We start from the raw sequence: 12,762 nt of genomic DNA on the forward strand, positions 1-12,762 counted from the left end.
TACTCTCTGGCCCTTGATGGAAAGGCTTTGCCGACTCCAGAACCGGTGAAAACAATGCATGTTCTTCACTGCTTGGAGGGCATTTACACGACACGGGAATTTAGAATTCTTTGAAAAAGTTCCATTGCCATTTGGATGAGAATTAGATAAATGCCTTGAAAGTGACTGGTCATGGATAATTTCCATAGTGAGTTCTTTTTTGGAAAAAAAAAAAAAGATTTTCTTTATTTTGGAAGGGAGAGCGCAAAAGTGGGAGAGAAACATCCATCAGCTGCATGTACCCTGACCAGGAGTCAAACCTGCGACCTTTCGCTTTGCAGGACAATATCCAACCCACTGAGCCACACCAGCCAGGGCTATAATGGGTTCTTAATTGTTCCCCTGCCTTTCCATTTTAGTAACAGGAAGCAATTCTGGCTATTTTCTTGTTGATTGCAAGGATTATTCCCATATAAATCAGAGTTTGGCCTTAACTGAAAGGGCTGTATTTGGAAGGGTATTCAGAGGGGAGGCTCATGTGCAACTTGAGATTCCCACACATACACACGTCTATACTTGTGAGATAGAGTTTAAAATTATAAAACAAAAATGGGCATTTATGAGGCATGCCATTTTTTAACCAACTCACTTTTCTTGTAAGAGAATATTTTCCTACATCTTTATGTATTCATTACACACATCTACATGTATTCTTTTTAACCAGACTGTATTCTATCATGGGAATATACTCTAAGGCTATTGTTGGCTATGTATCTTAGTTTCGATATTCTTTGCTATTCTAAACAACACTATCAATATATATTTGTTATGATTTCTTTCAGATAAACTTCTAAAAGTGAAATTGCCATGTTTGAAGAGCATGTGCAAATTATAAAGTTTTTTGATTATCCTCCTGAAAGATCATATGAATCTATGATCCTGACAGAAGTAAGATGACATCTGTCTCCCCAGCTGTCCTGAGCCTTTCAGGACAAGCTATTTGCATTTCTTCAAACATTCCTGCTAGTTCAATGGGCAAGCCATGCCAATGGGTGGTTAGTGTGCATTTCTGGAATTCCTGGGAAGTGAAGCTCTTCGCACGTGCTTTGGTCGTTTCTAGTCTTTGACCTAGTGCCTTCATGCCCTCCACACATTCCCGTTTTTCTGTTGGGGTAGCCTGCGTCCTCACACTTTAAAGCGGATTACTTTACTGGGAATATCTTTTCTTCTGCTTGTTTGCCTGTCTGTGTTTTAGAACATCCACAGATGGGGTCATGTCTGTAATCCATTAGCTACTTCTCACAAGTGGGTGCTATTAGTACTTTAACAGAGGCTCGAAAGGTGACAGATAAGTAGATAGCAGAGGAGGGATTTGAAGCAAGTCCCATTAAATTCCCGAGTCTATACACTCAGCTACTACACCTGTGATTATCACAAGGCAGTCCCAGGATGGCAGCACCACAACACCTGGGCACTCAATAGAAATGCAAGTTCTCCAGCCTCAAACCCAGGCCTCCCTCGTCAGACACTCTGAGGACAGGACGCAGCAGTCCAGCTTAAGCCCTGCAGGTGATGCTTAAGTGTGAGAGCCACTGCCCCGTCCTAGCCTTTCTCCTAGATTTCTAGTGTAAGCAACTACAACAGCTATAAGGTCAAAATAACACTAATAATAAGGAAATGGCAGCCACTAGAAAAGTAGAATACCAAGGAGTTATGAAGAAGTACTCGTGCTGTTCCTAGGCACATGTCCTGAATACCTTCTGTTCCACTCACCACCTGCACCCCCAGGAGCCTGACCTCCATGGGCTGTACCAGCATCCTCTTCCCTCGCCTAGATGCAAGGCCACGGCTCTGGCAGGTGGCCCTGTTTCTCAGGGTCTGCTGACCCCTTCCTTTCTTGGTCCATCTGTTGTTAGGAGCCTTAGGGCTCTACACTGTCCCTAATATTTCTTTACTAAACTTCCTTAACTACCCAGCTTGAGGGTGCTTTTTCTTCTAGGATTTTGTCTGATAGAGCCGACAAGGCCCTTCCTGGCCCCTCCACATCTCTCCAATCGCCTCTCCTTCTGGTCATTTGACGTCGGTTGGTTTGTTTAAAGCCCCTGGAATGCACCAAGCTCTTTGCTGCTTCAGGGCCTCTGCCTGAAATGGCTCTGCTTAAAACACTCTTCCCTCCTATTCTTTGACTGCCTAACTCATGCTTGATGTCTCAGCTTACCCAGCCTTTCCCCCAGAGGCCTTCACAGATCTGCCTCCAAAATTAGGTACCCCCAGTTAATTCTGTTGTACTCACTGCTCTTTTCTTTCATAGTGCACATCTGTTTGCAGTGTATACTTATTTGTGTTCATTTGTTCAGTATCTGTCTTTCCCAATGGCCTAGGGCCCATGTCTCTTTTCTTTCCAGTTACAAACTCTAACACTTATTACATAGCCTGGCACATGGTGGGTACCAATAAATTCACAACAAATGAATGACACTGCTGTTCACTGACCACCCTTCCATAGTTTACACCTGGACGTCAGGGAGGTTCCTGCTCTTGGGTGCTGACAGACAGCATCTTTTAGAACTAAGTGGTGGGCAAGCCACTAACGAGTCCAACAAAGCCCAAGAACACATTTATCTCAGCAATACCCTCTCAGACATGACTACTCTCCATCTCGCTACCCCTCCCAAGTAAAAATGAAACAAGGAAGATATGCACCGGGTTCTAAGAACCATACGACTCAAAAACACGCTGCAAAGTTGGGCTATAAACCCAGGTGGGGGAAGGAGCAAAGCAGTTTGCCTCTATAACCTTCTGTGAATGCACACAAAAAATGGCTTCCCTGGGGAAATGCCAGCAACTCATACACTGTTTTTTCCCACGGGGATATGCAGTGTTTACTTAACCATTCCCTTATTTCAACACATACACGGTGGAACAAAAGTAAGTTTGCAGTTGTTCGCAAGGGAAGTAACATAATAAGTAATAATACAAAAATAAACTCTGTTTCACATACAACTGTAAACCTACTTTGTCCCACCCTGTATTTACTGAAACTCCATTACTATGTACCTGTGATGGTGTGCACACAGTGACAGCCACTACCCTGCTGTTAAGACATTTTAAAGGAGCTACATGAGAGACATTTATGTAATCAACTGTCTATACAGGGTAAAAAGAAATGTATCAACAGCCTACACACTGGAGCCCTGCGGGCAAAGAATAAAGGGATATCTAATCTTGTGCAAGTCATCACTAAGTGGGCAGCACCAATGTTAAGACCTGGTGCGTGAGGGAGACACTTGAAGTAAGAGTTGATGGAGGGAGGGCATTCGAGGAGAAAAGAAACCTGAGCAAAGGCATTGAGGGGGGAGATACGTTTTGTTGTTGTTTTTTTTTGCAGTGTGGAGTGCACGTTGGACAGAAAAGCCAGTGAGAGTTAAATCGCAAAGGACCTTAGCAAATCCCCTATGGCAGTGGCCAGCCACCAGAGCATTTGCAAGCCCAAGAGCAGCTTCAAGTTTACCTGAGTTCATTATGTTGGCTAAGACTAGCAGCTAAGCAGACTAACACTAGACGGAGGCAAGAAGACCAAGAAAAAAAACCAACACCAAGGTTAAAGACTAAAAAAGTGAGAAAAGGTAAGCACAGGCCAGAGGGAATGCAAATTTGAGATGTTAGAGATAGTCAGGATGTACCCGAATTACACCTCACCAGGATGTTACAGCGGAGGCAAGCCTTGGGCAACTGACCAGTTTTACCAAGTTTTACCAAAAGGGGACAGAGGTGGTAGTACGATAGGGGTCCTAAAGGAAAACATAAACTCGACTTTTGCCAAGTGTATCAGGAGTCTGCAGGACATTCAGGTGGAAAGTGTCCACCAGGGAGCTGTTAAGAGCCCGCGGTTTTGGAGTGAGATCTGGGTTAGAGATATGGACTCGACATTACCTTGAATGAACCTGTGCAGAGAGAATGGGAACATGACAAACCTAGAGAAGAACAAAGGTAACACTGAGCGTGAAACCAGCGTCAGCTTTACAGTTTCTCTCTCATCTCGGACTAGGGGACACTTTTCACATCCCGAGGCTCGGTAAAGCTGGCGCCCAGAGAGGCCTGCGTGCCAGTTGTTGGAGGACTAGTCCCAGGCTCGGAGTAGAGAGGAGCATCCGGCGTTTAGTTCCGCTTCGCGGTAAACTGGGGACGTGAGCCGCCGGGGACCAGAGCCAACGCCAGCACGTTCACGCGAGCAGAGCCCACCAGCTCCAGCCTGCGGCTTGACGTCATCATCAAGCGCCCGCAGCCCGAGCCCGAGCCCCGGCCACGCCCCGCAGCGCGGAGCTTTGACGTATTTACGGTGCGCCCTCCCGCCCCCTGGGTGTTCAATCTCCGCGCGCGATCCGCCGTGCAGACCCACGATCGGGGACGACGGGCTGTCAGTACCCTTTACTTTCCGTCATGTTCTCGACCGTCTCCTCTCCGCGTACGCCGGGGCCTGGAACCCGAAGGGGCCCGATGAGCGGGGTCGGGCCGGGCTCCACGCCGCGGGCGACGAGTAGAAAGGGTCTAGCCCTGGGGTCTGCAATCGGCTCCCCGGTGCTGTACTCTCCGGTCGGTCGGCGTAGTTCGCTGAGCTCGCGGTGAGTGGTGGTCCTGGGTTGGGTCTGGCGTTGCACAAGCCTTGGCGGGCCCGGTACGGTAGTGTTTCCAGAAGCCTCGGGAATCGGAGGCGGCTAAGGCGACTGCCAAAGTATTGGAAAAATAGACTTCCGCTACCCTTTTGGGTTATTTCAGCATCACTTTAATTCGTTAATTGGCCCTTCGCTTTGCCCTTTTCATAGAATTACCTTTGTAGAGATGAAGAACAAACTGTATTTGAATCAGTGGTTACGTCCCTCCCCTTTGGTACCCCTGAGATCTGGTTTAAGTTATCGATGACTCCTCCTCCATCTGTGCAAAGGCGATAGATAATATCTGCTCGGAGCTTGTTTCTCTAAGGCCAAAAGGATCCATATGAAATGCCACGACGAGATATGAAGTAATGGTGGGAATGAGGTCCTCCAACCCTGGAAAAATTATTCTTCATTCAAAACCTCACATACTGACTGCCGTTAATATCTGCTGATTGGGATTAGAAAGGGCTTTTAGGTACAGAAGTTAATTTGTAGCCACATTGATAAAGAAAAGGCTTTCCATACTACAGTAAGATAAGAATAGTTTTGTAACCAAATAAAAACTTGGCGCACTAATCCCCCTTTCAAAATTAATGTAGATCTTTGGGAGAGGGTAACATGTTTCTGAATAGTTTCCTTTGACTTCCTCTATCAAAAAATGAATTCTCCCCTACAAGAAAATGCTACTATTGGGTAATTTTATTTTTCAATCACATTTTACATTCAATATTTTGTATTTGTTTGCGGTGAGATTTTGCAGTGCTTTAAAGGAGAAACGATTTTTAAAGAATCCATGGTATTCTTGATTTTTGCATTTTGACAAGTGCCCCTTCAAAGTGCTGACCTTGTTAGTGTTTCCTCTCCTTTGAGAAAAGACAAGGAATGAAAGTCGTACTTTATTTAATGTGTTTTTATTTCTTTTGGTGATCATTTTAAAAGGGCCTGTTACAATACTCTTGGCAAACAAAGCTCTCAACCACTCTGTGTTTGCATCCTCTCATGTAATCCTCATATGATACAAAACAGAATAACTTGTAAACTGGTAGCTTTATGCTTTTTCTGAATGTTAAAATGAAGCTGAGAAGAAAATATGGTTCAATACACCGCTGCTGTATTGAAGGCTGGGTAACGATGGATGCTCATGACCCATTTACTCTCTTGGTTGATTATATAGATCTGGTAGATTCTTGTAATTCTGGTGGTGATGAGGGTTTAAGTATAGTCTAGTCCAAAACTTATAAAAAGCGTTTTGATTTTATATTCTGTTTTGTTTTCAAAAATGTTGCTTGAACCCTTCAAAATTATCCACAATGTCAAAAACGCTGATCTAGTCCAGCCTTCTCGTTTCACAGCTAAGGAAGCAGAGTTAGAAAGAGTTTAAGTGAATGGCACATGCATGTGAACACTAGAGTTCAAGAGTCTGAGGCCAAGTGTTACTAAATCCAATCATTGTTTTTTTAATGAAATATATTTAATTACATCAAGTGCACTAGCCAGAGTGTTTATTTCATGTCGTATTTTCTTCTTTATCAAAGCTCTTTTTTAAAAGATTTAATTTATTTATCTTTAGAAGGGAAGGGAAGGAGAGGGGGAGAGAAATATCAATGTATGGTTGCCTCTCATGTGTCCCCTGCTGGGAACCGGCCCCTGCAACCCAGGCATGTGCCCTGACTGGGAATCGAACCTCGATCTTTTGGTTTGCAGGCCGGAGCTCAGTCCACTGAGCTACACCAGCCAGGGCTCAGAGCTCTTTATCGTGAAAGCATGTACGTAAAAATTAGAATGGAAAAGTTAAGTTATGGTGAAGTATTATGGTCTCTCCTTCAGAGGAACACCTACACGCACGTTGCCACATCACTCCATAACTGAAGCTATGAACTATGATGTGAAAACGCTTGGATTATTTCTTCCCGTTACAATTATGGAAGCATTGAATAAAGGTGGGTGCCATTTTCCATATGCCTCTATTAGCAATTTAAATGAAGCTTAATTCTAGCATGGAGATTGAAAGTTGTACTGTCTCAGACACATCTTTATCTAAATGGAGAGAAGGAGCTAACCTATGTGGTTTTTTACTCTAATTGAGAAGTATAATTTGAGAAGCAGCATGAGTTCTTTTAGCATAGGCAAATTAAATCTTTAATGGTTGGTAAGTTCTACATATGCAAAACTCAGTTCAATTTCAAAAGTTGAGTATGTGAAATTTAACTTAAAAAACAACCCAAAATTAGTGCCTCGTGTTATTGGGTTTAATAATGCCGTAAAGTTGGTCTTAGCGCCATTTCTGGATTTTGTGTAGAATTCAGAGGCTCCGTGCACAAATGCATGATGTTACGTGGTGTAGCGTTAAAAGATTCTGCAGGCAGAAAGGTGGAGTGGAGGTTTGGAAGATGCAGTGAACACAAGCCGCAGAAAAGCTGCATTACGGTTGAGGGTCCGAGTAGCTGAAGAGGAAAGTTCAGAGCATCCTCACTGATCTGCCCAAGTCATTTTTACTAAGAATTCAACTCTAGACCTTTGTCATTTTTCGGCAGTGTTGTTTTTCAGACTGTAAATAGTGACTGACGTCAGTTTAGTAGTTTATAACCAGCATTTTTTTAAGGAATGAAGTAAAATAGAATGCCAAATATCAGAGTTCATCTCATATAAGATAGGGTAAATTTTGCTTTATTTAAATTGCGTGTGAGTGCATCATGATGGAAAATGTATTCCATATTATGAATGACAGAAAAGTTTGAACTACTCCATCAGAAGGAATATTTCTCATCACCTTGAACTTGCACATCTTGCCTATAAGTCTTTGGGAGTTTTAGGTGCAGTTGTTTTCAGACAACTAAACCTGCTGACCTCAACCATGCATTGTTTTGTTTTAAATATGTATAATGCATATTCTCCTCCCACCCCCAAATACAGTATATATCATATGATAAAAGCTTTTAAGAAAGTCTTGGTTCATGCCACCAGGCTATGTTATTAACAAGTAGTACAAGAGTCCCTAGAAACGAGGATGTGTATGCTGAAGCAGTGTGTAAACTTGGAGAACTCCTCCCCACGTGAAAACTGCTGAGTGTTAAGTCAGTGTCCTCGAGGGCTCCCCAGTAGAGGACTTGGAGCTGTTATGGTGCTTTCAGGAAGAAAATTACTGAGCAGATATTTCGATATTCCACTTCAGCAGAAAGCCACACTTTGCCTGGGCGTAATTTGTTATTGTGTTGCCTACATTATGGATTCTTTTTATTTCACCTCTTTGCCCTGCATTTCAACAAAGAGCAGAGGTCAAATTAATTATGTTTCCAGGGCTATTGATAGACGTTTAAAAGAGCAATACGCTAATTAGGTTTTTGTCACTTACTATGGAATGTAACCCTTTATGTCTCCATATAATGAAGTAATTTTTTTGTTTCAAAAGAACTCTTCTTGGAAGGAAGATTATCATTCCTTGAAATGTTTTGTGTATCTAATGGGAAGATTTATTATTTGTGTTGCTTTATCAAAATAACATTATGGACGTTAAATATTGCAGAAAGTAAGATACCTGTTTATAACAAAAATTAAGAAAAGTTAAACCTTGGCTCAATGTACACTTTTTGTCTTTAGATATATTCCTGAGAGTGGTTATCAAAGTTAAATGGGTCTCTCGTTTTAGATGTTGATAGCTCAAATTATATTCAAGAGTATTTTTGTTGTAAATTAATCTTCTTCATGAGTGGTAACTTTTTGGGTGAAGAATGTAGCAGTAAGATTCTGGTCAAAGGAAATTTTAGGGGTTGCCGTAATTCAGAGGCTAAGATGAACTGTGTACCGTATGTTTTTATGTAGACGGTGATCAGCTGACTGTTCACATAGACGAAGGTGGATGGGCTTGTCTGGTCTGCAAAGACAGACTCATTATTTGGAAGATGGCTGTGTCACCTATTTCGAAGGTAATGGCTCTTTAGAGAGATAAAAGGAGATAGAGGAGAGGGGAACCAGTTGGCTTTTAATTTCTACCCTAAATGCCTAGAATTGTTGGAAGACAGTGATCTGAACCTACTCAGGTGTCATGAATTTGCATTTTCATAGTGATAATGAAATACTGAGCATGCGTACACATTTGTGTATTGGGAAAAAGTTTGTCAACTGTAATCATTTTGAAACAAGATCCTTGTTATTTACCTTAAATAAAATTAGATAAATTGAAAAAAAAATTAAAGTCTCACCCAAGGATAAGTGTTTAATGATGTTTTTGAGGGAGAGAGAAACATCAATCAGTTGCCTCCTATACATGCCCATCTGGGGATGGAACCTGGAGCCTAGGTATGCGCCCTGGCTGGGGATCGAATCTGCAACCGTTTGGTGCACAGGACAATGCTGTAACTAACTGAGCCACTGGCCAGGGTGAGATACTGTAGTTAGGAGCAGAGTGAAGGACAAATCTGGGGGTGGGGGGACACAATGAGTCAGCAGAGGGAGCCTGAGTCTAAAATATTTTCAAGGCAACTTAGTATAATCACTGAGTGGTCATGCTGATTTTAAGTATCAAATAAGTCAAGACTAGATTAGGAAAATTCCATAGGAAGCCTACGTACTTTCCTTAACCAATAGACTTTTTTCAGTCCTGGAAGAGACTGGACTAGTTAATATTCAAGATCCAGTTTAGCTCTTAAGCTTTCCTGGTTTTATAGCTCTTAAGAAATTTTGTTTTAAAATTACTGGAAGCCATAATGAAAGCCTGATCAAGAATTGTGAGAAGAAAGTATATTTGTAGAATATTTCCGGCAATGAATCAGAATGTAAAGTATGCAGAGAGAGGAAATAATGAAGTCAGATGCATACTCAAAAAGTTGGATTGGATGTGAAACGTCTTTTGTTTGGCTTTGTCCTGCAGTTAGCTGTTTGCAAAGAACTTCAGCTGCCCCCCAGTGATTTCCACTGGACTGCTGACTTGGTGGCTCTCTCCTACTCTGATCCCTCAGGAGAAGCACATTCTCCTCAGGTAGGTACCTTAAATACTTACTGAAATTATTTTTTTTTTAAATAAGGGAGTTCCAAAGTTGGGCGGTTGTCGGACTTAACTCTGAGACATAACTTCAAAGTTACAGGAATTAAGACACTGGTGTTAACAAAGAAATGGACCCTGGGGCAGTGGAACAGAACAGAAAAGACGCCCACACAAAGGTGGCCCTTTGATTTTTGACAGAGGTACAAAAGCAATTCAGTGGAGTAAGTTTGGTCTTTTCGGTAAGTGGTGTTACAACCACTGGTCATCCTTATGCAAAAAAAGAAAAAAAGAATACCTCCTTGATCCTCATAAGTATACAAAGGTGAACTCCAAATGGGTCATAGATCAAAATGTAAAACCATAAACAAGCAAAATATAACCAGAGTCACTGAAATTAAGAACAATCTAACAATAGTCAGAGGGGAGGGGACAGAGGGGAGAAGGGATTTCTGGAACCACTATAAAGGACACTTGGACAAAACCAATGGGGAGGGTGGAAGCAAGGGAGGGAGGTGGGTTTGGGGGGGTGGGAAGGAGAGGTGGGGAGAAAATACAACTGTAATTGAACAGCGATAAAATAATTTAAATTTTAAAAATGTAAAACAATAAATCTTGTAGAAGAAAACAGGAGAAAATCAGGATGGCCTGGGATTAGGAGAAGAGTTCATAGAAATCACCAGAAGCATGATTCATAAAAGAAAGATGGATAACTTGCACTTCGGCGAAATTGAAAACTTGGCTCTGCAACGAGATGAGAATGAAGAGACAGGCGACAGGGTGGGAGAAAATATCTGTAAATGAAATATTCAACAAGACTTGTGTCCAGAACATAAGAAGAACTCTCCAAGCTTCATGAGGAAACAACTCAATTTAAAAACAGCACAGGACTCGAACAGATGCTTTGCCAAGGAGGGTATAAGGATGTCCGATAAGCACGTGAGGAGACGTTCACACCAGTAGCTGTTAGGGAAATGCAAATCAGAACAACTCCGAGATCCACCCGTTCCAATGGCTGAAATATGACCAAGTGCTAACACGGATGCAGAGCAGCTGGAAGTCATGTTGCTGGGAATGCAAAAATGGTATAGGCACTTGATTTTCACTATCTTATGAGATTCAAATGCACTTAACCATGTCCTTACCCTGAATGGACCCAGCAGATCCATTCCTGGCTATGTACCTCAGAGCAGTTAAAACTACATTCCCACACAAAACAATACACAGAAGCCATAGCACCTTTACTTACGATAGCCAAAGGTGGAGACACTACAGATGTCATTTAGCAAGTAAATGCATAAACTGGCTCAGCCATAGAATGGAGTAGTGCTCAGCAGTAAAAGGAAATGAACCACTGACACGTACAAGAACCCGCCTGAATCTCAGATGCGTTATGCTAGTGAGAGAAGCCAGTGTCAAAAGGTTACATTCTATATGAACTCTCTTGTGTCACATCCTGGGAAAGGTGAGACTGTGACCGTGGAAACAGCGGTGCCAGGAGTTAGGCGTGGGGAAGAGCGTGGCTGGAGGAGTTGGTCTAGGGAACGCTGGGGCTCCTGGAACCGTTCTGTGTCCCTGTTGTGTTGCGGTAGTTAGAAAGTCAATTTTAGTGTGTGATCATTTTTTAAATATAAAAGGGAGATTTTACTTAACAATTTGCCTAATCAAACAGTAAATTGCCCTAGTTTTCCAGTATCGGTTTCATCAGACTACTCTGGTTACTGGGTGCATCTTCTGTTGTGATTGCCGAGTCTTATCTGGTTTTCAGTCTGTTGCCGTCATGGCCGCCACCCGAGAGGGGTCCATTCGCTACTGGCCCAGTCTCGCTGGGGAAGACGCCTACACCGAGACTTCTGTAGATTTGGGAGGCGATAAGACGTACAGTTTCCTGACAGCCGTGCAGGTACACGATGGGTATTCTTTTACTTTTATTGCAAAGCTGCGATGTGGCTTGGAAGTGGGATTTGAAGGCCTAAATAAATATTCAGGGTTTTGAACAGACCATAGAGGCCAGGGAGGGATCCAAAAGGGAGAAGGATGTAAGGGCTGTGATTTGAGCAGTTGAGAGAAGGAAAGCCCTTCTTCTCATAGGCTCTGAAATGGCCATGGTTGACACTGATTGATTGTCAGTGGTATTGAGTTCTTTCAGGAACGTTGTACAAGAGTGACTGAAAACTCTGAGAGTCACAAGAGTGACTCTTAGATCTTAGACACCATAAAGAATGGTTCGCTAATGTGTACTTTGCAAGCTTACCGAAGAAATAAAGTCTGATGCTTGATTCGTTGAACCTGCAATATGGTGAACCTGTGATTTAAAATTCAGGAAAAAATGTGCAGTTTAATAACACAAAACTACAACCAGAGTTTTTCTCTATAGAATTAATAATATTAAGTGAATGGGTTCCTAAGTCAATTACTTTCCTAACATTGTTCCTCTTTTAGGTTTGTTTTAAGGTAGAGGTGATTTTTCCCTGTATCAAATCATTTTGTGTTCATTTTCTTTACTTAGTCTTAGATGCTTAGAGCTCATTTCATAATATTCGTTCACAGGGAGGAAGTTTTATTTTGTCCTCAGCGGGAAGCCAACTGATTCGGCTGACACCTGACAGCTTTGGAAAGATCCATCAGCGCATCCTGCCTCAGGGGCAAGGCGTGCTTTCGGGGCTTGGTCGGAAGGTGTCTTCTCTTTTGGGAATTTCATCTCCTAGCAGTGATCTCATAGTAAGTCGATAAAATGACTTTGTGCTACTCTCCAAGGCCGTGGTGGCTTCTAAGGCGTCCTGAACCAAGCCCTCGTGGATCTGCAGGCCCTGGGTTCTACCCGCGCAGGCCCTGAGCTCTGTGATTTCCTGGGGAGCCACTTCCTGGATGAGCAGTGACTCCTCAAGAAGACGAGTGATACCTGGCCTGCCTCCACAGGTGTCCGACTCCCAGGTGGCACTGGGTGAATTTCTCTTTGAAAGGCCCACCCTCGAGCACAGATAGGAGCCTATGGAGCCCAGGCACCTTTGAGGGACCCTTTGCATCCCCCAGGGTCTGGTTCCTGCCCGAGCCTCTCCCTGTAACCACTAGGCAGCCTTTTAACCACCTAGAGTCTCTCCCCCGTGCACTGGACCAAATGGAAACAATAAAGCTTTTTGCTGCAAATAA

General features: G+C 42.9%; 1 protein-coding gene across 2 annotated transcripts in view; it reads left to right on the plus strand.

Annotated features, from left to right (window-relative positions):
- The first annotated feature begins 4,323 nt into the window (after window positions 1–4,323).
- The window catches only part of NUP133 (nucleoporin 133), a 41,553-nt gene continuing 33,114 nt past the window's right edge, over window positions 4,324–12,762 (plus strand). For both annotated transcript variants that reach the window (XM_037144112.2, XM_053667321.1), the window contains exons 1-6: window positions 4,324–4,601; window positions 6,462–6,574; window positions 8,454–8,557; window positions 9,502–9,609; window positions 11,381–11,515; window positions 12,163–12,333. In XM_037144112.2, coding sequence (XP_037000007.2) covers window positions 4,420–4,601; window positions 6,462–6,574; window positions 8,454–8,557; window positions 9,502–9,609; window positions 11,381–11,515; window positions 12,163–12,333 — 813 coding nt within the window. In that variant the 5' untranslated portion in view covers window positions 4,324–4,419. The remainder of the gene's footprint in view (window positions 4,602–6,461; window positions 6,575–8,453; window positions 8,558–9,501; window positions 9,610–11,380; window positions 11,516–12,162; window positions 12,334–12,762) is intronic.

This window comes from Artibeus jamaicensis, unplaced genomic scaffold (genome assembly GCF_021234435.1).
Source record: "Artibeus jamaicensis isolate MK-2021 breed Jamaican fruit bat unplaced genomic scaffold, CSHL_Jam_final contig_467, whole genome shotgun sequence".
In the NCBI taxonomy this organism is placed as follows: Eukaryota; Metazoa; Chordata; class Mammalia; order Chiroptera; family Phyllostomidae; genus Artibeus; species Artibeus jamaicensis.